Raw genomic sequence first — 27,778 nt, forward strand, 5'->3', positions numbered from 1 at the left:
TGTGTGAACGTCACCGTCGTTACAGTATAACAAGCGGGTGCTGAAGCAGTTTTGCAGTCGAGCTTTGACTGAGATCGCCGCCAGCGGAGAACCTCATTTCATTTCCTGTTTTCCCTGATGAGGGAAAACAACCTGCTGCAGGTGAAAACAGCCATCACCTCCGGCGATTCTCTCGTTTTACCCAAAAATCCACCGGCTAATTATTATCTTTGAAAACAAATCAGCTCAGTGTCCTCATGATCACAGTTTACACAGATGAAAACTGTCACCGCCGTCTTTTCTCTCTTTCGACTAATCAATTGATGATCTAATTATGGCCACCTGGTTCCTTCTGCAGCTGACTGATTGAGAATGCTGTTTTTCTGGCGATGCTCCTCGGGGAGAATCACAAGCCTCCAATTACAGGACTCTGGCCGAGTGAGGAGATGAGCAGCAAAACATCGGCCGTCAGACCGACAGATGACAAGCGTGTCTGTTCTCCCGGGGCCATTAGCTCAGGAAGAGGAAGGTCTACCCAAGGATTCTAGATAGATTAGGTTCAACTTTATTGTCATTGCACAAGTACAGAGCAATGAAATGCAGTTCGGATCCAATAATAAGTGCTTAGCAGTGAATTAAAAACAAATGTACTGTATATACATATCATATTATATAGATATAGATATAGATATCATGCAAATAAATGACTGGTGATATCCCATAGGTATATACTGAACATAACAGGTTGTAAATATAGTGATGAGATATATATGAATTAAGTCAATGGTTTTGATGATGATAGCAGTTTGTACATGAGTGCAGGGAGGTATTGACAGTAATGCAAGGAAGTAGCGGGTAATGAGTCTGGTACAATTACAGTATGTAAAGTACTGCAAGTAATTTGTTCGTTTTAGGTAGTTTAGTGATAGATAGATAGATAGATAGATAGATAGATAGATAGAGGCACAGTAAAAAATGTAAATAACAAAAATAAAATAACTGAAAATAAAATCTGACGCATTTGTGCATAATGACAGTGTGTGGCATACGGTTGTGCAATCAGCAGTTTTTACACGTTTTACATGTCAGTGCACTTCCAGTGTCTTCGTGTTAATGAGGACGTCGGCGCTGACAATCCCCCAGGCAAACTGTGCAACTTGGAAAAACAAGCGACAAACAGGAATTGGCACAAAGACAAAGAGCAGGATGTGGTTGCACTGTTTAAAAATAAATATGAATTACATCAACACGAGACCAGGAGACAAGATCAGCTCTTCAAAGATCTTCGAGGCTCACAGGGTGACACTCAGCGTGAAATGAGAGGGAGGAAGAATTATCATGAGAATGAGTGGCGCCTCATCACACATGATAATATGATACAAAGTATCTGGAAGCGGATGGACAATTGGTTGATTTGCATATTCACCAGAAAGCTTTTTTTTCCTTCTATTCATGAGCTGAGTTGAAGGTCCAGTGGGTGAGAGTCTAGTGGAGCATCCAGTGGTGACAAAGCAAATAATAACCTGTTGTATAGAGCCAATATTTTGGTCATTATTTGATCAACTTCTCTGAAAGGAGAGCAGCTATTGGCTGCTGTACAACTCACTGTGACACCATAAACCAATTTTAAACATCATGTTCCACACCCAGAGGCGGGAAGTAACAACGTACGAATACTTTGTTAGTGTATCTAAGTGGATTTTTCAGGTACATGTACTGTACTTGAGTATTTCTTTTTCCGACGACTTTTCACTTTTACTCCCTACATTTGTACACAAATATCTGTTCTTTGTTTTCCTTACAATAGGGAAAAAACATGCTTGTTACTTTTTTATTTAAAAGTGTTCAATATAAAACTGGATCATATTTCAGAGGGAGATCATTTCAGAGTACCTTGACTTATCAAGGAATACATTGTTGCATTGATTGCAAAAAAATATTGTTCCTTCCTTAAGTAGGAAATATTGTTCCTTCCTTAAGGGTCTGAAAGTACATTTCAGACCCACTATTTTCTTCCTTTTGCTAGAATAAGTAATGAGTTGAATCAGTATTTTTACTTTTACTTGACTTTACTTTTGAGTAATCAAGCCTGAGATGCAGATGGAGAAATGCAGTGTCATACAGTAATATATATATATATATATATGTATATATATATATATATATATATATAATCATAATAATCATAAACATGACGGCAGCAGCTCAGTGTGAGTCTCTCAGGACAGAATTCCTCTGACAAGAGCGACTCGCTCACACTGTGTTTCCTTTCAGCACTGGATAATTGTCTCTATTTTAGGACTTTTTTAAACCTGTTAAATTATGAACATCTTTTTTTTTTTCTGCCAGTCTGATGGAAGCAGCTGGTCTTTTGTTTTTTGTTTTTTTTCGCACCAGTAAGCAGTAAGGAAGAAAGTGGAATTACAAGTGATGTTGGTGCCATTCCTAAAATCCAATTGTTCTCCCTGCGGGCGTCTATTCACAAAAACAGACTCTTCTGCCACTGCACAGGACGACTTTCTAAAATGAAGAGCAACAACTTGTAGCAGGTGAAGCCCGCAATCGTGCAGGAGTTGCTCTGCAGAGTCCTGCAGGTTGTTCTGGAAAGCTTCAGAGTAAAAATCTGACCAGGGTTCATTTCCTCCATGCATCACTCAACTGCACACATTCTATAAGGCGCTTGATTTATTGATTTAAAGACAGCTACCTTTAAAACTGAGCTTTACGAATATCACTTGGTTGAGAAATTTGCAAATAAGCACCCCCCGGTCATTCAAGCGTGATTTTCTTCTGGTGTCTCTTGTTTAACTTTGATTTTACCGGGAATAAGCACATCTTCATGTGCTCTTCTGGAACATTTACTGATGTAAACAGCTTTTAGTGCATTCAGTCGCCGGGCGGAGTTTATGGACGGCATGTTGCACAGCCAAACGTCTGATTTATTACTGTTTATAGAGAAGCGGCATGTGGCAACAGCAGCGAGGCGGCAACAGGGTCAGGAATCATCATCATCACAGGAGCTACACAGTAGTGTTGTGCTCCCGGTTGGTGTTTAGTCTCCAGATAAATTATTATTTTTTAATTCTGAGGTATTTTTACTGGGTGTGGTCTCGGTCTCGGACTGGGGTTTTTTGATCGAGAGACTCGGTGGAGACTCAGCCAACACTGCAATGACAAGATGCCAAGAGAAAAGAATCCAGTGCCTTGTTTCACTCTGTTGGTGACACCCGGAGTATCACACCCCCTCATTCCTAGTTCATTTATTTTTCAAAATCCAGCAGTGTTAGAACGGAGTAAACGCAGTAAACTGTCCTTTGTTGTCATCGTCATCATTGCCAAAAACAACACATAAAGATGTGCTAAACAGAGAAACTGTTACCACAAACCTGCACATTCTCAATAAGCCACCACAGGGGGGAAATGCATTTATACTGCAATTGCAAATGCATTTGCATTTTAACTTCAACTATAATTTTATTCTTCAGGAAAATAAAAAAGAATATGCTGATTTGTTTTTCGTGAAAACTCGCATTTATCATCAGAAAAGCTGCAACTGTGAGGAAAATTTTGCTTTTTGGCAGTTTGGTCATCTGACTTGAAATGAACTTCCCTCCTGCTGGAGCTCAACTGACAACTGAGCACCACTGAGATTCTGTGGTCAGCAACCTCAAGGGGAACAAACCTCAAAGGTGATGAGAAGTTGTCGCCCCCTGCAGTGCTATTTCAGTGGCGCACGAGAAAATCAGTTTGACCTTAAAAGTTGCTATTCTACTAACTTCTGTATGTAAATGTGGGAAATGTTATTGCTTCTTCAGTTAAGCTTGATCATTCATTAATATTTTTTAAACCAATCAATCTGAAAATTAATCTAAAAACTTGCAAACACATTTACATTCATATTAATGTGTCTATATTTTTCTATTTTATTTTACCTTATTTTTTTTATCCCTACAACTTTTGTAATGACAAAAAACAAAACGTAGCTCTGAAGATTGGCAACTTTCTTTAATTACTAAACAAGAATTTAAAGGCACCACTCTGAGATTTAAAAGCATTTCATTGCTATTTCAAGGAGATATAAAAAGTGAGAAGCTGCAAGATGACACTGAGTAGCACTCGCATTATAATAATAACAAAACAGCACCATAACGATAGTTCCTGCAGTCGCCAAAATTGAAATTCAAACTCAGTTTTCAATTCAACACAAAGCAAACCCTGATCATTAGCACATGCTTACAAATGTGAAAATGTAAAAAAAAAAAAAAAAAAATTACAACAGCACTTTGTAATTCAAGTCAATAACTGCAACAAATTAAAACTCCAATCTTTTTCCCTTTAAAAGAAAAAAAGCAAATCAATATGCTCTTAAAGACAAGGGCAGTTTTAATGTGAAGAACTCAGCAGAACTGAAAGAAAGCAGAAGAAGAAAAATAGTCAAATATTCAATAAATGCTAAAAACTGGCCTGTTGGAGCAAAGTGAAGGTCACTAACCTTCCAGCGGTTTCCGCACTCGTTGCACAGACAAAATGTGGTCATTGGCTCGTCAGCGCTACGTGTCTGCACCTGCAAACATACAATCATGAGTTTGTGTGTGACCAGACCAGTGACCAGACCAGCTCTTGACGAGTCATCAGACAGGGGACCTGGCTGGTCTCGTGGTCTCTACCTGGTTGTAGGTGCAGTTCCTCTTCTTGCACTTGCCGCACTGCAGCAGGTCCGTGGTGGTGCCGCCAGTCTTGGCCATCTGATGCTCCCTGATGGCCTCCTGGGTCAGACTGCTCCTCAGCTGCTTCAGCTCGTCACTGGCCATCTCCTGCGGGGGAGAAGAGAGAGTGAGAGAGAGAGTGAGAGAGAAATAGAGATTGTGAGAGAAAGAGTGAGTGAGAGAAAGAGAGAGTGAGTGAGAGATTGTGAGAGAAAGGGAGAGCGAGAGTGACAGTGAGAGAGCTAGTGAGAAAAAGTGAGAGTGAGAGAGATAGTGAGAGATAGAGTGAGAGAAAGAGCGAGTGAGTGAGACAAGAGTTAGAGAGTGAGAGAGATTGTGAGAGAAAGGGAGAGTGAGAGAGCTAGTGAGAGAAAGTGAGAGAGAGTGAGAGTGAGAGAAATAGTGAGAGATAGAGAGTGAGAGAAAGAGAGTGAGTGAGACAAGAGTTAGAGAGTGAGAGAAAGAGAGTGAGAGAGATTGTGAGACAAAAGAGAGAGTGAGTGAGAGTGAGTGAGTGTGAGTGAGAGTGAGACAGAGTGACTGTTGGGAAGTCCATGGGGTTTCTTCCACTGGACCTCAGAAGACATGGCGGCGATGCGGCTCAGCTCGATGGTTCCTGCCAGGACGTTCTTGCGGAGGCCTGGATTCTTCGGGTCCTTCAGGTTGCTGATACGGCTGCGGACTCGGTTCTTATATTTCATGTCGGTGACCTTTATCTCCTGGTAGATATGTGGGACACCTGAGTCAAGGGACGTCTGATGAAGCCACACCTCCTTGAGACGGACTTGTGGTTTATTTCAGTGTTTCAAAGAGGCGTCGTGATGAGAGCGGAAATAATAATAATGACAATAGTAATAATGACTCGACTTTGCAATAAGTGAACAATAGGAGCAACATTGTAGCTCAGTGTTGTGAAAGAACATCTGAATCTGAACTTGGTGAACTCACAACAGCAGTTTCAGTCCAACTAATCTGTTTAAAAATGATGTCCATCTGTTGAGGTTAAAGGCTGATTAAATAAATTATTATTTTGCTGATCATTATATGAAATCATTTATCCGTTGTGTATCAGCTCACAGGCACGTGTAACGATGAAAGGATATAATCTTCAATTTCTGCTGCCATACTCTCACAGTTGGTTCCAAATACTTTGAAGTCGTCTGAAAATGGAAAATAGAAGAATTTCCCCAAATTATTCATGTTGATGGGCAAACTACATCAAACTACAGCCATGCAGTGTGTGTGTGCTTTTTTTTCTTTTTTCTTGTTTCTTTGTGCTTCTGGACTTGAGACCGGCGTGATCCAAGCGTGCGGACGGCCTCACCGTCGGTGCGCAGGGCAGCGGCCAACATCTCGATGCACTTGTCCCTGACGGAGTCTCCGGTGGCCAGCTGGGGGCGCAGCGGAGCACAGGGGGAGAAGCTGGGAGACATGGGGCTGGTTGGGGTGGTTGGGGATTTCGGGGTGTCGACTTTTCCCTTCCTGGAAAGAAAAGCCATCACACAGTCTGTATAGAGCAGTATAGTTTCTCAACTGGTGGGTCGCAACTCCAAAAGTGGATTGTGGAGCTCTTTGGATTGATTATACTATATTATATTGTATAGTAATGCATAACACTTTAAACACCCCCTTTCGGTACTTGCAACTTCTTAAATCTCTAACTTTGTATTTTTGTAAAACTTATATTTAACTTCTTTTTGTAAATTTTTTTTTTTTTTTTTTTTTTTAAACACTTTCTTTACTCCTCTTAATGCATCACACCGGGCCAACATTTCACTGCCATGTAACCAATGTGACCAATAAAAACCTTTGAATCTTGGTGGTCAGTGTTGAAACGTGGTGATTCCAGTGGAAACACTCGACTACGACGTCAGAACTTTGGCTACCTTTCACTGCTGTCAGAACAGGACGACTTCCTGGACGAGCTTCCTGCCGATGCCGATTCTCTCCTGCAGAACCCAGAACCAAGTCAACACGTCGTCATGAACTCGGTCAGCAGCTTCTCATCAGTTGGTCTCTGAGCTCATTGGTTTTTCACCTTTCAGTAGACAGCTTCCTGGCCGCTGATTGGCTGCTGTCCTTGGACTCGGTCGACTCCCTCCTGCAGTGAGAACGACGACAGACGTCCAGTGAAGACGGTTTTATTTTTGTTTGATGTTTTTGGGCTCTGAGTGGCGGAGACGAGTCAGACCTTTCGGGTTTCTGCTCGGTCGAGAGTCGTTTCCCAGCATTGACCTCCGTTGAGTCCTTCCTGCAACGACACAACAGCAACTATTAACTAATCATGCAGAACTCACCTTGAACCTGCAACCACGACATGAAAAATAAACGACCATTATGTGACGGCGAAAAGTTTCTTGTCCTGGAAGTTCACACCTTTGTTTGACCTTTTTGACCTCCACGCTGGACTTTTTGGGAAGAGTCGGTTTCAAGTCAGGCGACTCTTTCCTGGCATAGAGGAAACACGCGCTTGATTCTCCAAACAAGTTGCGACAAAAAGCTGCTGCTGCGTTCAGCTCAAACAGAAATGTGCTGGAGGAGCTTCAAAAGACGTTACGACAACAACAGCGGCAGCTCAACACAACTTTGACACACAGTGCGACGGGCCAACCTGTCTGTGGCTCCGCCGTCCCACTGCGTGTTGGACTCTTTGCTAAAGGCGTCCTTCCTGCAAACACCAGATCAAAGGTCAGTGCTGCTCATAGAGGAAAACTTGATTTTATCATTTAACACACAGCGGTTCCCAACCCTCGGGCCGCAGACCCGTACCTGGCCGGACCAAAAGAATCATTGACTTATATTACTTCCGCTTTATTTAATTATTATCAGAGTCTGAGCAGCATTTTACTTTGAAAAATGACCAGATTCTCTCAATTACATCTGGAAAAACATGTGCTTTGATGCCAACTGAAAATTAACAAAAGCATTACAACAAAGTATGTGTCTTTGAAGACCCACAATATTCGGCGGGCCGGATTAAAAAAACTTTACGGGCCGCATAAGGCCCCTGGGCCGCTGTGTCGGTCACGTGATACATGACTGTGATAAGTTAAACAAACTAGCTATCTAGTTGGCTAGCTAGATGGCTTGCTAGCCAACTGAGTGAAACGTCTTTGGAAAGTTTCTTTGCAAAGGCGAAGAGGCCCAATGGGGAGACGGAAGAAGAGGAAAAAGAAGTATTTTTGAAGAAAAAAAGCAGCTGATGAAGTTGCAAAGGAGTAGACGTTATACATTATATTCAGAAAATACCGCAGTTTTCATGCCGGCACTATCATGTTCTTTTGCTGCATTTATGAAAATATTGTCTGACATGAAACCGGTCCGTGGCACAAAAAAGGTTGGAGGCTGCTGATTTAACAGAAATGACTCATTTTGCCCTGTGAGCGACCCCCAGAGGCGAGACCTTTCTGTCTTTGCCTGCTCGGATTTCTTCTCCTCCTTATCCTTCTTCTTCTTCTGTGACGACGGCTTGGACTCTAACGATTCTCTCCTGAACAACACAACGATTCCAAACATGAGGATTCCGACCGGCGGACACGACATCGTCACTCGGTCACCACACAGACGGGACTCGCTGGGACTCGCAGGGACTCAGACCTCTCCTTCTTCTTGGCCGGTGGAGGTGGAGGAGGGTGGAGGTGAAGAGGAAGAGGAGGAAGAGGAGCGTCGGGGTCGGGAGCTTCCTTCCTGAGTGAAAATACACTTTTTAGCCGCCGTCAGTCGATGGGAGGGGAGAACGACCTTAAAGCTGTTGAGCTGCTGACCTTGCGGGAGGAGGGTGAAGGTGAAGAGGAAGAGGAGCGATGGGGGCGTTTGGGTCCGCTGGGATTCTACGGACCAACAGACACACACGGCGTCACCGCTTTGAAGCAAAAGCTTCATTCCTATTTCAGACACTAGGGGGCACTAGGGCAGGCAGCGCTGACCTCCTGATCTCCTTCTTGACATCAAGGGAGGGTCTCTTGGCATCCAGGGAGGGTCTTTTGGCAGGGGGTGGAGCCTGAGGACGAGACTCTTTACTGTCCTTCCTGAGCAGAACAGCACAAGTCACAAGGAGTCAGTGAGCTGCTGACTCAGACTGACTCAGATTGACTCAGACTGACCCAAACTGACTCAGACTGACTCAAACTGACTCAGACTGACTCAAATCGAATCAGACTGATTCAGATCGACCCAGATTGACCCAACCGGATTCAGACTGACTCAGACTGACTCAGACTGCGGGGTGAATCAGGCGACCCTGATTGTGGGTGAGTCCACTTCAAATCAAGACAGTGTGTTTGTGAGAGTCACACCTGAGCCACACATGCACCATGCAGCACCATGCAGCGCTGCCTTCAGGTCCACTGGGAAAACATGCAGCTGCCTTGGCTCATGCTCAGTCGGGGTTGGCGAAAGCTGACCTCTCTCTCTTCTGGTCCAGAGAGGGGCGTCTGAGGGGAACGGGGGGACGGGTGGGGCGGGGGGGCGAGGGCGGGAGGCGGGGGTACAAGATGCTGCTGTCCAGGACTCCCCTCCTGAAAGCACACAGAGTCGGAGCTGAGTCCCACCAGCTGCCTTCAGGCAGCGACGACCTCCGCTGACCTCTCACCTCTCCAGCGACACCGGCCTGTCGAAGTCTGCCACTGCTCTGTCCTTCTTCTCACCCAGCGCCCTCTGCTGGTGTCTCTCCAGCTTCCTGTGGACTCCGTCCAGGAGCTTCGGCTGCTTGGAAGAGTCGCCCGGCGGGTGGCGGTGGACATCAACCTGCGGGTGGCGGTGGGCATCACCCGGCTTGTGGCGGTGGGCGTCGACCTGTGGGGGGCGATGGCCATCGTCCTGCAGGGGGTGATGGGCATCGTCCGGTTTGCGGCGATGGGCGTCGACCTGTGGGGGGCGATGGCCATCGTCCTGCAGGGGGTGATGGGCATCGTCCGGTTTGCGGCGATGGGCGTCGACCTGCGGGTGGCGGTGGGTGTCGCCCGGCGGGTGGCGTTGGGCATCGGGATACAGGTGGCGATGGGTGTCGCCCGGCTTGTGGCGGTGGGCGTCGACCTGCAGGGGCCGATGGGCATCGCCCTGCAGGGGCCGATGGGCATCGTCCTGCAGGGGGTGATGCGCATCGTCCGGTTTGTGGCGATGGGCGTCGCTCCTTCCAGTCGGCCTGTCCAGCGAAGCTCTTTGCATTTTGGTTTCTCCCTCTCGTTTGTCTGTTTCTCCGCCGTCTTTCTCTTTCCCGTTTTTGACCAAGAGTTTTTTGTCCCACTCCTGTTTCCTCTCAACTTCCCGTTTCCTCTCGACTTCCTGTTTCCTCTCGACTTCCTGTTTCCTCTCGACTTCCTGTTCCCTCTCGGCTTCCTGTTTCCTCTCGGCTTCCAGTCTCCTGTGACTGACACAAACAAAGGCAGTGACGCCCCCTGCTGTCATAGCAGCTGTTTCAGCCTTTTGGTTGTTCAAACTCCTCTTTTGCAGTTTATTTTTCTTTGGAAGGGGCATTTTTGGGGAGTTGGTATATTAGGAACGGGTATGTTGGGAAGTATCTTTAATTTATATAGAATCACCAAATGAATATTTCAAACTGTGTGATGTGGAGCTCACAGCTCGGAGACAAAGACTCATAAAAACCATCCAAGAGGGATTAAATAAAATAAAAAAGTGATTTGAACATCGCTGATTAAATGAACTTCGGCGTAAGCCGCTTTTCATTGTGACCTCCGACCCCGAGTCTCATCCCATCATTTCAAGGGCGCCCTTTGAATTTTCCAATACAAGATTCAAGTATCGCAGCAAATTAATAGCTGAGCTCCAAAAAAAAATGTCACCCCTGTGTGACACTCCACTTGCTGTGTGATTATGCATTTCCACGAATTCCGATCAGGCTCGCGACCTGCGGGGGGCGTCGTGGGATTTCTCTGGTAATATTGGCGGAGACAGTGTGTGTGGGTGTGTGTGTGTGTGTGTGTGTGTGTGTGTGAGAGATGCTGACCTGCTGTCGGAAGGCGAGCTGCTTGGGGACGTTTTCAACTCCATGCCGTTTTTCACCGCCGGCAGTTTCTGGCAGCTGCTGGACTCTGAGAGGAATCATAGCATAGAATAGAATAGATTAGAATGCAAGCCTTTATTAATCCCACATTTGGGAAATTTACATAAATACAGCAACAATATAGTAAAAAGAGAAGAAAAAAATTATACTAATTAAAAAATGAATAAAATAAAAATAAATATTTATAGGGTAAGAAAGGAAAAAACAAGGTATTTATTTATGTTCTGGACACTTACGGACTAATTACAAGTTATCTACATTATATTGACAGATAAGTAAATCAGCATGGAATCAACTCGCTGAAGACGTTGATGTTGTGAGAGCTGATTGCGAGTGTCAAGAGTGAAAATACCCAGCAGTCTTTTCCAGTCTTTGATGAGGACTTTGGCCAAGGCGATGACCTCGTCGTCGCTGCTCTGCTTCCGGATGCAGTTGACCGACATGCCGATTCTCGTCTCCTGCGTCCGACACACACAAGAGCAGAGTCGCGATGTTCTGAGATTCACTCTTTATATTCTCATTTTGTCAAGAGAGCAACAGCAGAAAACACTTTAATAATTATATCGAGGTGTATAAATTAGGCGTTCACCGATACTAATACCAGTATCGGATTTTGGTACTGATACCGGGGTTGAGAACTCTGTTCGTACTTGTAAAATGCATGCTGGTACCAGCTGTATATGTATGTATATGGCAATTTAGTTAATGTGTGTTTGTACTGCTGTGAAACTTAGGAGGAAGGAATGTTGTTCAAATAACACAACATCTGTGGAAAAATTAAAAAAAATAAAAATAAAAGTAATGCTATAATGTGTATTCTATAACAGCCTTATTAAGTACTCAGTATCTGTATCAGTCACTATTAAAAAAGCAGTACTCGTACTCTGCTGCAGAGAGTGGTATCTGTGTCTACCTGGAGCAGTTTGACCGTCATGTTGAAACCTCTCAGCTCCTTCAGCAGGTCCACAGCGCCGTCCTGCACACAGTGACATCATCAAGGTTCCCGCACGCACAGTGAGTGACACTTTCAAAGATCCCGCAGGCACAAAATGCACCTTGTCCATGTTTACAAACTATATTTGTTTATTGGATTTTGAGGAAATCAACTGTCAACCGTTGTGAAAATCAACCGCTGAGACGTGCAGTTCTGGAAATTCTCCCATTGTGATGTCACAAAGGGCACTGATACCTCTGGCACTCCCAGCCACCCGGCCCTGCAAGGTCTCTCTGTGTTGGTGTTGTTGTCGTTCCTTCTAACATGTTGAAAGGAAGACAAAGCTTTAGCTTGACACTAAAACCTGGCGTTCTTTCAGCTGAAGGCTGTGAACACAGCGTCAACTGTGCAGCTGTCAAGAGATCTGTGTGTGTTTTGCTAGATAATTCATTGCGTATTTGGTTTACGATGAAAAATATGAAGGTGAAAATTGGGACGTTGTGGGTCCTTTTAAGACCTTAGAGCAACAGTGGAAACTTTAAAAGTGTCTTGAAATCAAAACAACAACGAACAAAGTTCAATTCGGGGGGGGGGAAATGACTCGATGATTCCATAAAACGGGATTCGATTCAAACTCCGCCCGCGTCACCCTGCTGTTTGCTCGGCCTGCGGTCACACAAACACACACACACAGAGGCCGCAGCAACTGTTTACTTTCCGCCTCGCTCAACATGGACACCGAGAGGAGGGTCAACATGTGGCGCTCCGGACACATGGGGGAGGGACGCCTCGGAGGGACGACGAGGCGAGGAAAACAAGCGCCACCGCACGAGGGACACCTGTCGCCCGTCCAAGTGCACTCGAGCCGAGCCGGGGGCTCGAGTTCCCGCAGAGCCTCGGGAAAATATCCGCCTTTAACTGAAACCTTCCGGAGTGCAGCGAAGTTAATGAACCGTTAGTGGAGCGTCCCGACGGGGCCGCCACCTGCGGGGGACGGGACGAGCCTGCGGGGTCTCACCGTGTTGTTCCTGGACACCATCTTGTCCAGTTTCTTTGCGATCCGCAGCAGATCTTCGTCTCGCGCCATCGCTGCATTTACTCCGCGACTGAATTGGGGCGAAAGGTCGAGTCGGAAAAAACGGATAGAAAGATAGAAAGAAACCAAAACACGGTAGTGAAAGCAAATGTTTGTAGCCGCGGACTCAGTCAGTCAGTCGGACGGACGACAGTCGATTGGGGGGGGGGGGGGGGGGGGGGGGGCGTGGCCTGCTGATCCCAGCTGACCCACCCGCGACACATGACGACTAAATATAGAGGCCGAAAAAACACACACACACACACACACACACACGACGAGACGCGTTCGCGTTTGCGTTTGAGGAGTTTCTCTCCAACACGGAAGATGCCCGTTTCTGTCTGTCACTGTTGACACTGTTTACACTCGCGCCTGCTTGTCCATTGATTTTACGTTGAAGTCCTGTTACCTGCTGGATCAAAGCAAATCTCCAATGACGTCACATAGTACATCGGAACGTAGCGATACGAATTGATGTGCGTGAGGAAAGATGAAACGCTTCAAAGTTGAACGTCCAACGGGACTATATATATAAAAAAAGGAACGCTTTTATTTTCGTTTGTACAAGGACTGACCACTAGGGAGCGCTGCGGCGTCAGTCTGCGCCCTGAGCAGGACCTGGCTGGCGCGGCTGGAGCGAGAAGAAACGAGGCCAGCAGGTCAGATCCGCCTGATGAGAATTAACCCTGAACTTCCTGTTGGCCCATCTCTGCAACTAATCAGTTTTGCTGGTATTTTTTTCTCAACTCTGACCCCGCGGTGGGGTTCACAGGAAGTGAAATTGCTGTTTTGTTTCGTCGTCTCACAGTTTGAATTCAGGTGTGAGTCTTCAGACAGCAGAGATGATTGTTTTATTTAAAAAAAAAAAAAAAAAAAAAAAAGACAAAGAGAGACAGATAAAGGTAATTTGTGTTATTTGTAGTTTCCCCCTAGTCAACCAGGAGGTGAGCGCCCCCTGCTGCTGGACGCCTCCCACCTCCACTCCGGCCAGAAACCAATGAAGAGGAGTGATTCTGTTTGAGCTGTGTGACCTTTAGCAGGCGCTAGAGATCCATCAAATCCAGAACCTCCAGACTCACAAACAGCTTTTCTCCACCTGCTATAACTACATTCAATAAACACTAACCTGCCAACCTCTTGCACATGAGCACCTGGACACTCTGAACTTTGAATACTGCACTTTAAACTGTTGCAGATGAAATTACTGTATTTTATTGTGTGCTTTTGTGTGTTTTTGTACCCAGTGGAATTGCACTGTGAATTATGTTGTTCAGAAAAGTACAATGACAATAAAGGCTTTCAATTCAATTCAATTCTATTCAATATGCATCAAGTCTATGCCGCTGGTTAAAGAACCCTGCAACTCAATAGCGCCCCCTCCCCTCCCCTCAGGGTTAGTGTTGCTGATGGTGGGTGAAAGTCCATCTCAAGTAAAGAGTCTTAACTCTTCGCTCTTCACTCCTCCTCCTCCGGTGTTACACAACCGGCTGAGCGGGAAAAGTCCTGGCAGCAGCGGGAAGTGGAGCGGATAACCAGGAGGTCAAAGTGGAAGCAGGCCGGACATCCAGTTCAACACTCAGTGTCCAGGAACACAAGTACTAAAACCTTCAGGCCGGGGGCTCAGGAGAAGCTGCTAACTAGCTCTGATGGGGGCTTCTCCTGAGCTGGTTGTCACTGCACCTTGTTACAGGTGCAATGACAATAAAGTTGAATCTAATCTAATGCTTCCATGAACCTTTTCCACTGTCTGATCTACGCAAGCCTCCAACAATATTATTGTGGCACACATGTCAGCAAATATAACCTGTGAAGACATTCCAGTGTAATTGAACTGATGAGTTTAGCTCACCGATGGGAGAAGAGCAGACAGAATTTGATTTGTTCTTCATTATTTGGTGACATTTACAGAGTCAAATCCATCACCTGGTGTCACATTATTGGCCACCTGACTTCAGTCGAGATCACAGCATCTCCTGGCTGGATATCAGCACCGTTCTTGCAGCTCTTTATCGCTGAAATTCAACATTTACCCTGTTGAGTGCTTTTAATTAATAGTTTTAAAATTAGCCTCTGTTTCGTCTTTGTTTCTCTGTTGGTAGCAGCAGCAGTAGTAGTAGTAGTAGTAGTAGTAGTAGTAGTAGGGTTTTGTTTTGTTTTTTTTCAAATCCATGCTCATCCCCTTAGCAGCAGGTCGGCCTTGAACAAAGCTCCTTGTTTCATGTTGGGCTGTCGGGCTTGAAGAGCCGTTAACACAAGTCACTTCCTGCTCTCGTTACAATCGTTACGTTCTGAGATTATCAGATCATCATGGTTAGAAATTAAAGATAGAGTAAATAAAATAAATAAGACAGGTACATCTACGGCAATAAATGAAATTTGACAGTTACAAGTACAAACTTAGTAAGCTTGTCTGCTTCACACGCATGCCTCTTTCATTCATAACTTCTCCTGCAAACAGCATGTTATTGTGGAAGGCAAATAACTGCAAAAACATCAACACAAATTGTAATAATCACAAATTAAACAAAGATCATTTACTGCACACATATATAACTTTGACTTGAACACAGAGCAATTGCTGAAACAAAAAGGGAACTGTTTGATTTTTGATTCTTGTATTATTTTTGGTGTATTTGTTTTGTTTTTTTTAAGGCAGGACCACCCAACGACTTTCAGGTCATCTTGTATCTGCAGCTGCTTCTTCAGTCTCTATTTATTTGGTGCCACTATTTTAAAACTCCCTTTGACCAAAATCACCGGTTTAGCGCTGCGAGACAAAATCCAACCAAAATCACTCGCCTAAATGACTGACCAAACTCCGTGTGAATTATGCGCTGTGTGAGAAAGGTCCAACTCCACCCTGGTGCGTTGGCGGCGTCCTGGAACTGCAGAAGACGATGACGGACAAGATGATTGGCCGACGAGACAAAGTGCCGATCCTCACGGGCCAGAAAAATGCTGAAAATGGGTCTGTAAAATGTATGTATACACTAGAACTCATCCACAATCCTCAATTACACGCTGGACAGACACCGAGTCATTTGTGTAGCGTGTCTGCAAGGAATAAAAAAAAAAAATTGCTGTGGTTCTTCCAAAGGCTGCGATTTGATCCGTCGGCGCTTCGGCTGGATCTTCACGCCGACCAACAGTCGACGTCCTTCAACTGCAGACTGACTGTTTCTCTCAATACGCGGCCGCGGTGAAGGGACGAGTATTTTTGAAAGAACGCCGAGTGCAGTGTGCGAAATACAGGGGGGCCCGGTGGGTCAGACCCCCCCAGATTAACTCATGAGACGTCCTAAAAAGCCTCAAAGCAAACAATTTAAAGGGATCTAATTTTTTTTTTTTTAAATGAATAAATAATATATATTATTGTCTCTAAAATGTGTTTCAGATCACCCTTTCTAATATACTTTTTTTTTTTTTCAATTAATGTTAAGGACATTTAGATTGGTGCTGAGTAACAATCAGGAGGATAAACGTGTATTTCGTACACTGACTGAGTGTCCCGCTGTTGGAGGTCATCAGGGGTCATTGACCTCGTGGGACTTCACTCTCTGGTCAAGTGGCACCGCGAGCAGCACTCGGCTATGCTACGCTAACAGGCCCAAATTGTGTTAATGTGTAAATCCCCTCTTACTCTTGTTCCCTTTTCAACCGGCCGCTAATCCAATTAGATCTGGCAATGCAGCGGCTGCCTTTGGTCTGTGCATTAGCAGCTACTGCAGCTGATTCTGCACAGATTAGATGATTATGAAAAAGGACAGGAAGTGACTAGAAGCAGGAACTGGACCAGTGCTGAACACTGATCCAGCCAAGGTGTGAACAACCCTGCAACCAAAATGAAAAGATGTCACACGTTTGAGGCTCCATAGTGTCCTAAACTACGATATTGTTGGGATTGGAAATGCACGCATGTCACATGAGACGTGCACGTGTGGAAACACCTGGAGCTAATATTGTGGCGTGCATGAAATTAAAGATAGTTATAAATGTGAACGAAAATGGGACGATTTGTCCTTGTTGCTGGTGAATTAACGCTCCTTCACCATGCAGGCAAACACACACACAAACAGTAAAAGGGAATTTTTGTTTCAGTTCTCCTGAATTCTGTGTTGACTTTGGTTGATCCCACAGCTGCTGTTTTTCCTATTTTTTCTGCCATGGGCCCCTGTGACCTGCTGACGTGAAGCCACAACAGTCCCGTTCAGATGTTCTCCAGTTGCACCTGGACGTGGGACTGAGAGGAGCCTCAGTCCGACTCGCTAACATGAGGATGCACAACCAGCATCTGCAGCATCTTTCTGCTCTCTGTATTTCTGTTGGCCTGCCGCTGCATCCAGATGTCCTGCATGTTTTTGTGTTTGTTTTTGTACAATAGAGGCCACTGGTCAGTGTGGAAGACACACTGTTGCCGAGTGACTTGAGTGCCAGCAGATAAATGAAGAAACAGTCTTGTCTGCTCTCAGACTGTCTTCACTTCCATGATCCCGAGAGAACTGAGCCAGACGCAAATACAAATTTCCCAATTTTTTGCCTCACCCAAAAGACACAAAAAACACACAACACACACACACACACACTCACACAGTAAAACACAAATTTTGCAATGTTCAGAAGTAGCTGTGCTGTGATTTCTACAATAGAACGCAGCACAGTCCTCAATATTAGTTGTTCTCCAGCTACTATAAATGTAGAAGAACTTAAGGAGTTGCTCACCTGGTCACATACCACTTAAATTGGTTTCCAGGTTTACTTCCGCATGATGTGGCCCATAGGACATGTGCAGTAGTGTCAATTCCCATCATGCACCTGTATCCCCCATGATGCATCACAAGGCATCAGACAATCAGAACAAGCTGAGACGCAGCCCGATGATGTGGCATTATGCTGGAGTCTCTCTTAGGGATTTACTGGACTTCGGAAAGAGAGAAAAATGACTAAAAGTTAAACGACGAGTTAAAAATACACAATAAAACGTTTAATATGAATCACGTTTCATCTCAAAGGTGTTCCGTCAACCGTCATCAGGCCTTTACTTTTGTCTTGCGGTTTATGCATGACCGCAGTACCACGTGTGGCCACTGGGGGAAACAAATCAGGGTACTGCCATGTTGGAGGTTGGAAGACTTATACTGGAAGAAGAAACATGGAGATGATTATTATTTTGCAGCTCATTTCATAATCAATCTAATATAATAATCAAAATCTGTGTACCTGTTTGTTATTCAGAGGTTCAACATTGGGCGCTGACAGGGAACATGTCAGAACAAAACTACGACATCTAGTGGTGATATGACCGCATGCGCTGCCTCCTTAACATGTTCAGGCATGTTGAAGTTTCCAACAGCTGAGTCAACCTCTCTGCTAGGTGACTTGAAAGAAATTAGCATCAGTAGCTGCTTTGTGTTGCTGCAGGTCTAGTTTCTTGCTCCTGGAGCTCATTTCTCATCCGCTTGTTTTCCATCCTACAGTTGCCCTGATTAGGATGTGAACCAGTGACCTGACAGGATCCCTGGATCAGGTTCAAAGACCACAGATAAGAGAGAGCACCTCGTTTTTCCACCTTGACCTTAGAATAGAATAGAATAGAATAGAATAGAATAGAATAGAATCAATTTGAATAATTCCAGCAACAATATAGTGCAAAGAAAATAAAAAATATATTAATTAAAGAGAAATAAAGACATTAAAATAAAATAAAATATTTATATAGTACAAAAGGAAAAACACAATATTTACACTTTATGGACAGTTGGATTATTTACTGTCATCGACATAAACTTCAATACAGTAGGTGTTGGCCACCTTACATGGTGGAGTCCCGTATGGAGAGGAAATAAAGGAGGCAGGAGAGGCGTCCAAACATCTTTTTGCCACCTTCAGTTCAACTTTGTGGTGGATTTATTGCTTTCACATGAGGCTGAAGGAGCCCAAAGGAAACAACAAATTCTTTCAAAGAGCAGTCAAGACTGTTTCTTCATTTATCTTCTGGCACTCAAGTCACACTGCAACAGTGTGTCTTCCACACTGACCAGTGGCCTCTATTGTACAAAAACAAACACAAAAACATGCAGGACATCTGGATGCAGCGGCAGGCCAACAGACATACAGAGAGCAGAAAGATGCTGCGGATGCTGGTTGTGCATCCTCATGTTAGCGAGTCGGACTGAGGCTCCTCTCAGTCCCACGTCCAGGTGCAACTGGAGAACATCTGAACGGGACTCCGGTGGCTTCACGTCAGCAGGTCACAGGGGCCCATGGCAGAAATAAATAGGAAAAACAGCAGCTGTGGGATCAACCAAAGTCAACACAGAATTCAGGAGAACTGAAACAAAAATTCACTTTTACAGTTTGTGGTGGATTTTCTGAAATGAAACCAAACCAAAGACAAGATGATGTGTAAGATTAGTTGGTTATTATTCTTGGTGTTGCTCTGTCAAGGTCTCATTATTTTAAAGTATACAGTCTAAAAGCCTGTGAAAAAAAATCAAAATACAAATTGCAATAGTTTGCGTGTGACTGTGAGGAAACGAAGGAATGAACTTTCAAAGCAAACAGGCTCAACATAAGTACATGCTCGTCATTTGCTTTATGTGACTGTTTAACAACTTTAATGTTCATTAAAATCATCGTTAATTTCAAAATCTTCTAATCATGTGACAGAACACAGCCGTGAAATACGACCCCAGCGTCTCTTATCTCATTTTCATTTTGATCAAGTCCCTAAAGTGACTATTGAATTGTGACTGGGATCATTGGTTTTGGACTCACCCCAGAATGGTTTGGTGTTTCACCCTCAGTCGTGAGATTTATGGGTTGCAGGTTCCATTTTTTTTTTTTTAAATCGATGACACTCTACAGAGAAGTTCAGCACTCACAAGAAACACAGTTTCTCATCAGTTTATCCATTTTTGATGAAAAATCTGCAGTTCACATTGTAATTGGCATTTGTGCCATTGTGTGAATGGCGAGGGAGTTTTTTCCTTGCTGTTGTTGTTGCTGTTGTTGCTTGTATCCTTTAATGTGGACGGAGCTGCAGCAACAGATGGTTCTGGCTGAGCAGAGTCCATATGGTTCCAATGTGAAAGCCACTGATGAAGCAAACAGCTGAGTGGTGTGTTTTGATGAGGTCACATTTTCCATCTGATCATTGTTTCAGACGTCGGCCTCGACCGGGACAATCACCAAGTCCGGACAGATTAAATGAATTAACTCAGATCAATATTGCTGAGAAAGCAACGGGATTTATTGTAACCAGACTGTGTCGACTGGTGGCCAACGATCCCAGTGACTGACATGACTGGGACGACTGGAACAACTGGTAGCCAACAAGCCCAGTGACTGGGACGACTGGGATTACTTTTTGATGACTGGGACAACTGGCAGCCAATAAGCCTAGTGACTGGAACGACTGGAACGACTGGTGGCCAACAAGCCCAGTGACTCGTACAACTGGAGGACCCAAGAGACTGGGGCCTGAAGTAAACATGTTTTTACAGCCACCGCCAGTTTGCAACGACTGAAAATACACACAACCATCAAACATCCAGTAACACTAGTAACATCCTCCTCGTGCATTCCAGTGTAGCTCCAGTAGCTCTGTGTCCAAGGTGTGTGTGTGTGTGTGTGTGTGTGTGTGTATGCTGGATGAGAAGCAGCAAACGGATAATTCCAGAGATAATTCCATCACTACCTGGCAACCCGGCGCCAGACAAGATCAGGGAAAATAATCAATCGCCGATGGAGCTTGTGGCCCTGGGAGATAAGAAAAAATTTGCACTTTACGTCCATGTGCAACACAAACTTCGGGCATTCGTTGACTTCTGTTGACCTTTGTCGACCTCTGTTGACCTCTGTCGACCTTTGAAAAGCCAACCCCACCCTCATTCTCTCTCCCACCTCTGGCCCCCAGCCGTCCCTTCCCCCACATCACCCCCCCCAGTGGTCAACTCCAACACTGCAGTCATTCATTTGAACTCTGCTGCTAAATAAAGTTGGTTTTGTCTGTCAGCTGTCATGCCTGCCACCACACACACACACACACAAACACGCACACACACACCTTCCTAAACAGGATCCTTGCACTCAAGTGGTGTCAAAGGTTCTATTTCTCTCCAACTGGCTATTTTGGTTCTCTAACACACACACACACACACACACACATTGAGCAGATCAACCCCCCACCACCACCCTCACTGACCTCCCTCCCACTGCTGCCCCCGGTGGACACTGCCCTGCCCCGCATTCCCGATGTTCCATCTGGTCGTCATGACATCAGAGGCTAAAAGGAAAAGAGTGAAAAAAACGAATGAGTATGAACACACACTAAACACACACACACACACGGTACTGTGGTGATTCACAGCCTGTGCAGCTCAGTTGTAGTCCAGCTTTTGAGTCTCTGCTGTCTCGTCTTGTTGTTCTATTTACGTTCCGCCTCAGATTATCTTCCAACAGAAACATTTGAAGCGGAGGCTACATCCATTTAATGTCTATTCATACACTGAACTGTTCACAAAGTCATGTCTGTCACAAGGGGAAGATAAGATTGTTCTGTTTGGCTATTTTATTTTATTTCACTTTGCTGAGAGTCACATGGAAATAAACTGTCTCCATCTTTAATTAGCGCTGCATAGCTTCTATTTCTGGCTCAGTTTAAATTAGCTTAGCTTGACTGACGGCGCCGCCACTCTTCCTCCTCACCATGTCTGGACGTCTCAGTTCTAGTCACTCAAGACCCAACATCACTCCAACTGGTTTTGAAGTTTTGTCAAGTAAAATCCCCTTTAAAGTGGTAATTCACATACCTTTGAAGACGCAATCGACCGCAGCATGAAACCAATGCAAGGGTTCATGCAGCTTCATTGAAATGAAGCTGCACTCTGAACGTCCCTTCACTCCAAAGGCCCCAAAAACATGTTTCATTATCGTTGTGCAAGTTGTTGTGATTATTTTTTCTGTCTCTGAGCAGGAAAACTGCTCTCCTCTGTCCAGATTTCCTGTCTTCTTTTTTTAAAAGGTTACATTTTTGATTTAACGCAGCTCAAATATCGTCATTTGTCCACATTTTCAACTCTGGCAACAATGCCACACACAGACCAACACAAACCAGCACAGACCAACACAGACCGACACACACAGACCAACACACACAAACCAGCACAGACCGACAAACACAGAACAACACACACAAACAAGCACAGACCAACACAGACGGACCAGCACAGACCCACACACACAAACACACAGAGACCAACTCAGAACTCCAACTGCAGCTGCACCGTCAGCTGGCTGCCTTCCTGCAGCTGCAACATGTGTTTCCCGTTCGCAGCCTTTCAATGATGTCAGAATGTCCAGAATCACCAGCTCACAGAGCCAATCTCAATTTTCCAACTGCTGGAAATTGAAATTGGGGGTCCAGGAGAGACAACGACACCTGAGCAGGCTTAAGCAGTGGTGAGGAGGAGGAGAAGGGAGAGGTGAAGGGAGAAGAGGGGAAGGGAAGAGGAGGACGAGAAGGAAGGAGGAGGAGGAGGAGAGATAGTGAAATCCCTGTTATTACCGCATGGCAGTCCTGTCATCACACACACACAACCTCAGACCACACACACACACACACACACACTTCACATTTCAACCCAAATTTAATGTCACGGGAATCGCAGGACTTCAGTGTGAAAGTCAACGTTGTCTCGCTGTTGTTTATGAAACAGTAACAGTAAACTGATTCCAGTCCGAAAGATGTTTGCATTGTTGTGTGCACCTGTGTGACAGCTGCTATGAATATGAATGAATGAGGATGGAAGGAAGGAAGAAAGTGCATGTCTGAACTGAAAATCACCCAAAATACTCGTGACTCCACCACTGGACACTAGGACCCAGTGGAGGTGATGGCTTACACACGTCAGGATACCCTGCATTTCCTAAACACCTTAATCTGGTCGTGTGTGTGTGCGTGTGTGTGTGTGTGTATGTGTGTGTGAGAGAGAGAGAGAGAGAGAGAGAGAGAGAGAGAGAGAGAGAGAGAAAGAGAGAGAGCGAGAAAGAGTGTGTGTGTGTGTGTCCAGTCGGTCAAACCCTAGTGTTTATCCAGACACTGCTCCGCTTCCACAGCGAGCAAAGTTTTAACCACACTTTCAGGTGCTAGTGAAAAAACACAGTGTGAAATAAAAATTGTGTTTTTCTTTGTTTTTAATTCCACAAAAAAAGTTCCTGAAAATCAACGGAGTCATCCAAACAAACACAGTTCTAAATTTACAGCCGCTTTCATTTTTTTTAGGCACTTGGAATCATCACAAAATCCCCTTCATATCATCTTTGTTTAAAGTCTTCTATGTCTTTGGTCCATGATTTTTTTTTTAAATAAAGCCAGAGTATGAAAATAACACCAACATCTTCAGAGTGTTTGCTCCAAAAGAAAAAGTGAAATTCAGACGTGTATAAAGCTAGCGAGTCTTTTTTTGTTTGGGGATACTTGACGATATTTTTACTACATCTCAGAAATGACCAGCAATCTTACAGATGTTTGACGAGTCAGGATTTCTTTTTTTTTACATTGGAGCTCAATCTGAACAACAGCAGAAAAGGATCATTTTTGCAAAAAGTCACATTCTGAAAAAAAAACCAAAAAAACAACACAAGTTTCTTTTTTCTTCTTCTTGTTATTTCAGTCCACTTCCTTTGAGAGTCGAAGCTACGAAAGAGGATGAGGGCCACAAATAGAAAAAAATATTACAGGAAGTTTACGTTTAGCGTTTTCAGTCGAAATTTCGTGAATAAATTCAACGTAAAAAAAAGAAGAAATTTCATGTATAAAGTCGACGTAAAAAAGACAAAATTTCGTGAATAAACTCAAAAAAATAATTCTCTTCCTGTGGCCCTAATCCTGTTCTCGGCCTGACCCCCAGCCCTCCCGCGCCCCCCAGTCCTCTCAGCTGCAAGGCAGCCAGGTCTGGCTCCAGCAGGTGGCAGCGGGGGTCGGCTGCTGCAGCACCTGAGCCGCCGCCACATAGCCGCTGAAGTTGGCGTCCTGCACGTATGGCGCGGGCTGGTAGTAGCAGGTGATGCCCGCCAGGGCGGCGATGGCGTTCTGCTCAGCCAGCGCCCGCAGTGCAAGCGCCGAGATCAGGCCCAGCGTCTGCCGCCGCTCGTGGCCCATGAGGCAGACGGTGCTCTGGTCCACCACGTGGTGCAGCGTGGTCAACACCAGGTGGCGCTCGTGGCCCTGCAGATGATTCTGCAGGTAGGCCTCCAGGCGGCGCCGCTGTTCGCCCAGCTCGGAGAAGTCAATGAAGAAGCGCGAGCACATGTAGCGTTGCATCTGCAGCACGTCGTCCTCGGCTGCCGAGGGCCGGAAGCCCCTGGCCAGCAAGTGGCAGTACTTGAGCAGGCCGCCGCCCCGGATCTCCTCCGGCCTGCGGGTGGCGATGGTGCGCCGCCGCAGGTGCTCCAGGGCAAGGCCAAAGTCCCCGTACACGCTTTCGGCCAGCACGCTGGGGTGGAAGGTCGGGGTCATGGGGGGGATTCCAGGGGTCGTAGGTGTCATTGGGGGGCTTCCAGGGGCGGCGGGTGTCATGGGGGGGCTTGCAGGGGCCGAGCAGCGGTGGAAGAGCAGCAGCGAGTCCAGGACGATCTGGAACGAGTCGACGCTGAACTCGAACTGGCGCCGCAGCGAGTCGACGAACTTGAGCTCCACGTTCTTGCCCGAGTTGTTGGACAGCGAGATGAGACTCCAGCGGTCCGAGTCCTCCACCACCTTCACCAGCTTCTGCACATAGGCCTCCCGCAGCGTGGCCGCCGTCAACCGGCGCCGGGACACGCCGGCCGGCAGGAAGTCCAGCAGGCAGTCCAGCACCACGTCCCGGACCACGCGGAAGGCCTCCTGGTCTGGTAGCGACACCCCGAAGATCAGGTCCAGGTCCTTGTAGCCCAGACCCGAGTCCTGGTGCAGCACGTGGCTGGCGGCCGAGCCGTTCAGACGCACGTCCCGCACGACTATGCCCCTCTGCTCCAGCCGGGACCGCACCACCTGCAGGGGTGAGGTACAGGGGTCAGCGGCCGAGCGACAACAAGCCGACAGAATCAATGAAGACGTTTCATGAAGGAAAAATTTATACGGACGATCAGAAAGTCCAATTGATCATTATCAGCTTTAGCCTGGAGGAAATATGAGATGCCCAATGGGGGGTTGGGGGTCGGAGAGGTCAGAGAAGTCAAGAGGTCGATTGAGAGGTCCACCAGTCAGACATGTCCGACACACGCACGCACACACACACACTAAGTCTCAGTCCTGGACTGTCAGATTAGAGTCATTAACGCTCAGATAGTGAGTCGATTCTATTTATAGTGCCGTGTTGAACGACTGACCAACTTTGAAACTATCAGCAGCAGATGTCAAAAAGGTCAAAGATGTCAAAAAAAATTGCCCTGACAGTCATTAGGGTTTGGGTTCAGATCAGAGATTGAACTGGCTGATTCCCTGGGATTCCTAATATTCCGGCCTCAGGTCGAAACACAGGGTTCGACACGGGTGAAAGGCCAGGTCAGCCGGAACAGGATCAAGTCTGCCGCCGTCAGGCAGAGGAACATCAAATAAACAAAATTTGAAAAAAATAAAGTCTTGTTGAACTTTGACCTCGGTGTTTGACTGCTGTTGTCGAGGATCAACAGTCTGCACCTTTGACAAGAGGAAGGAGATGAAGGAGAAGAAGGAGCTCCGAGTGGTTCAAAGAAAAATGAAAAGGGTATAAACGGTGGGGGGGGGGTCACGGTGACTTGAGAGATTTAATGCTGATCAACGTTGAGACGACTGAACGGAGCCGAGTGGAAGATCTGAGTTTCCACTTCTTCAAGTCATGGAAACAAGACTCCCACAGGGGGTTGGGAGGGGTGGGGAAGGGGGAATCATCCCAAATGTGTCAGCGATGAGGTGGAGCTGGAAAAGATGATCCCACTCTGACTGGGGGGGAACGAGGGGGGATGGGGGGTCTACAGTGTGTGACACCACAGGGAAGTGAAAACAGATCCAGCATTCTGAGGAGACTCAGGACAACTTCTCCACTTTAAAGTTGGTCTGTATGCTGTTTAAATGCGGATTGTTTTTATTTATTTATTTATAACACTTAATTGCAGCTAAATAAACACTTTGTAGTGGTTTAAAAAAAAACAATTGCGAACAAACAGTTGAAACTGAACTGATAGGCCAGAGGAGCTGTCAATCAATCAATCAATCAATCATTCAATCAATCAATCAATCATTCAATCAATCAATCAGTCCTCCAGATTACAGGACCGCCAGGCAGCGGGAGTCTTACCTGCACCAGGTGGCTGGGCTGCACCGACAGAGTGGGGAAGTTCCCTCGGCCGTGGATCGGCACCGGCTCGCCGAGGATCGAGTCCAGGCGCTGCAGCTGCTCCCAGGACAGGACGCTGAACCTCCGGCTCTGCTCCGGGGAGTCACCGCGGGACATGGCGGGGCAGCGGTGGGAGCCTCTTCCGGCAAATAAAGTCTCAAATCAGGGAAACAGCGGCAGAATGTCTCGGTTCTCCTTCGGTCAACAGGCGCCTCGCTGCCGCAGACGGACGGAAGTCGGTCGGACGCACGCGCTCGCTGACGGTGACGGTAAGTGAGTTGGTCTGAGGTCCGCGAGAGGTGGACGCAGCGCTAGAGCCTCCAGAAAGCCGGCGAGATGTCAATGAGGAGATTCATAAGCAGGTTTTTAAAAGACTCCTCGCTGGCTGCGGACAGCGCGGCTCCTGATTGGCTGCCCGCTCTGCTCCATTCATGGAGAACGCCCTGGGAACGCCCACTGGGTGACGCAGCAGCCAGGCTACGCCCACTCCCTCCTCCCCCTCCCGCAGCCTGCCTCGCTGACTAGGCAGTCAGTCAGTCAATCAGATATTCAATCAGACAGACAGACAGACAGTCAGTTAGACATACAGACAGACAATAGGTCAGACAGACAGATAGACAGTCAGACAGACAGACAGTCAGTCAGTCAGAGTTTTCCTTCTTTAAATCTTGACATCACTCACTTCCCTGCTGTGAAACTAGGACGTGTTTGTTTTTGTTATTAATTATGGTATTAATTAAACAAATTAATTCATCCATGATGTCAGGCAGCCCGTCGATTGATTATTGCTCTGCAGTCTCTCGCTGCTCTCGTTCCTCTGTCCTTCCGTCCTTCCGTCCCTGCGTCCCTCTGTTTGTCCACGAAATGTTTGCACTGCATGCAGGATGTTTCTTCTTCTTCTGCTGTCTCAGCGACGCCCTGCTGCTACTCGGCACACGTGCACATGTATAGAGAGAGACAACGTGACACTCGAGGTTACTCGTCAGCAGAGATCCTGTTTGATTTCTCACCCTTGGCTAAAATTATTGTCCCATCATGTAATAACTTCTGCAAAACAAACACCGAAGTCACTTTTAGTGTCCATTTTGTTAGTTGATCAAGCAGGAACTGAGTCTGTTCTGACTGTCAGTGGGGCCTTCGAATTCACAGGTTGTAGCAGTGGGAGGATTCCGTCTTATTCCCTCACTTGAACTTGTGCATGAAGCTCAACGATAATTACAACAACAGTTGCATTGCAAAACACGCCTAGATCATGTGACCCTCTAGTCTGTTGATATTCTATATTCTATTCTGTTGTTCTGTTTGACTGGCGACTGGAACATGAACACTTGGGAGGTTGGGGGTCGGTATTATTTGCTCGTCAGTTGCAGCAATTTTCACGAACCTGATCTTTTCATTTCTACCTTTCTTTTGTCTCTTCAAACATTTTCAAATTGCAACTTTGTGACCAATACAACATGTAACACAACATGTAACAACATGCAACACAACATGTACCACAAAGTGTACTACAACATATAAGACAATATATAACACAACATGTACCACAACGTGTACCACAACATATTACACAATATATAACACAACATGTACCACAACATGTAACACAATGTGTACCGTAACAAATAATACAACATGTATGACACCATGTAACACAACATGTACCACAAAATGTAACATAACATGTTACACAGTACCGCCAGGAGA

General features: G+C 45.8%; 2 protein-coding genes and 1 pseudogene across 3 annotated transcripts; 1 reads left to right on the forward strand and 2 right to left on the reverse strand.

The window, feature by feature from the left end:
• The window catches only part of LOC142898342 (tripartite motif-containing protein 16-like), an 87,747-nt pseudogene that overhangs the window by 52,253 nt on the left and 7,716 nt on the right, over positions 1 to 27,778 (forward strand).
• Positions 3,964 to 12,889, reverse strand: tcea3 (transcription elongation factor A (SII), 3). Of its 2 annotated transcripts, XM_076040915.1 has the most exons (21): positions 12,660 to 12,889; positions 11,621 to 11,683; positions 11,060 to 11,165; positions 10,651 to 10,735; positions 9,277 to 10,053; positions 9,089 to 9,202; positions 8,612 to 8,713; positions 8,450 to 8,515; positions 8,283 to 8,372; positions 8,089 to 8,175; positions 7,297 to 7,353; positions 7,062 to 7,133; positions 6,877 to 6,936; positions 6,724 to 6,786; positions 6,572 to 6,634; positions 6,010 to 6,167; positions 5,784 to 5,845; positions 5,261 to 5,410; positions 4,647 to 4,793; positions 4,472 to 4,543; positions 3,964 to 4,385 (listed from the first exon to the last, which is right to left on the reverse strand). In XM_076040915.1, the coding sequence occupies exons 1-21, from the start codon at positions 12,726 to 12,728 to the stop codon at positions 4,377 to 4,379; spliced, it is 2,472 nt and encodes an 823-aa protein (XP_075897030.1). In that variant the 5' UTR covers positions 12,729 to 12,889; the 3' UTR covers positions 3,964 to 4,376. The 2 variants fall into 2 exon arrangements, with proteins under 2 accessions (XP_075897030.1, XP_075897032.1); XM_076040917.1 differs by lacking the exons at positions 10,651 to 10,735; positions 11,060 to 11,165; positions 11,621 to 11,683; positions 12,660 to 12,889 and having other exon boundaries at positions 8,252 to 8,372; positions 8,981 to 9,202; positions 9,277 to 9,929.
• On the reverse strand, positions 22,886 to 26,676 carry tent5ba (terminal nucleotidyltransferase 5ba). Its single transcript, XM_076041073.1, has 2 exons — positions 26,033 to 26,676; positions 22,886 to 24,747 (listed from the first exon to the last, which is right to left on the reverse strand). The coding sequence occupies exons 1-2, from the start codon at positions 26,186 to 26,188 to the stop codon at positions 23,650 to 23,652; spliced, it is 1,254 nt and encodes a 417-aa protein (XP_075897188.1). The 5' UTR covers positions 26,189 to 26,676; the 3' UTR covers positions 22,886 to 23,649.

This window comes from Nelusetta ayraudi, unplaced genomic scaffold (assembly GCF_046127955.1).
Source record: "Nelusetta ayraudi isolate G7.1 ecotype Tasmania unplaced genomic scaffold, CSIRO-AGI_Nayr_v1 ptg000063l, whole genome shotgun sequence".
Taxonomy (NCBI): Eukaryota; Metazoa; Chordata; class Actinopteri; order Tetraodontiformes; family Monacanthidae; genus Nelusetta; species Nelusetta ayraudi.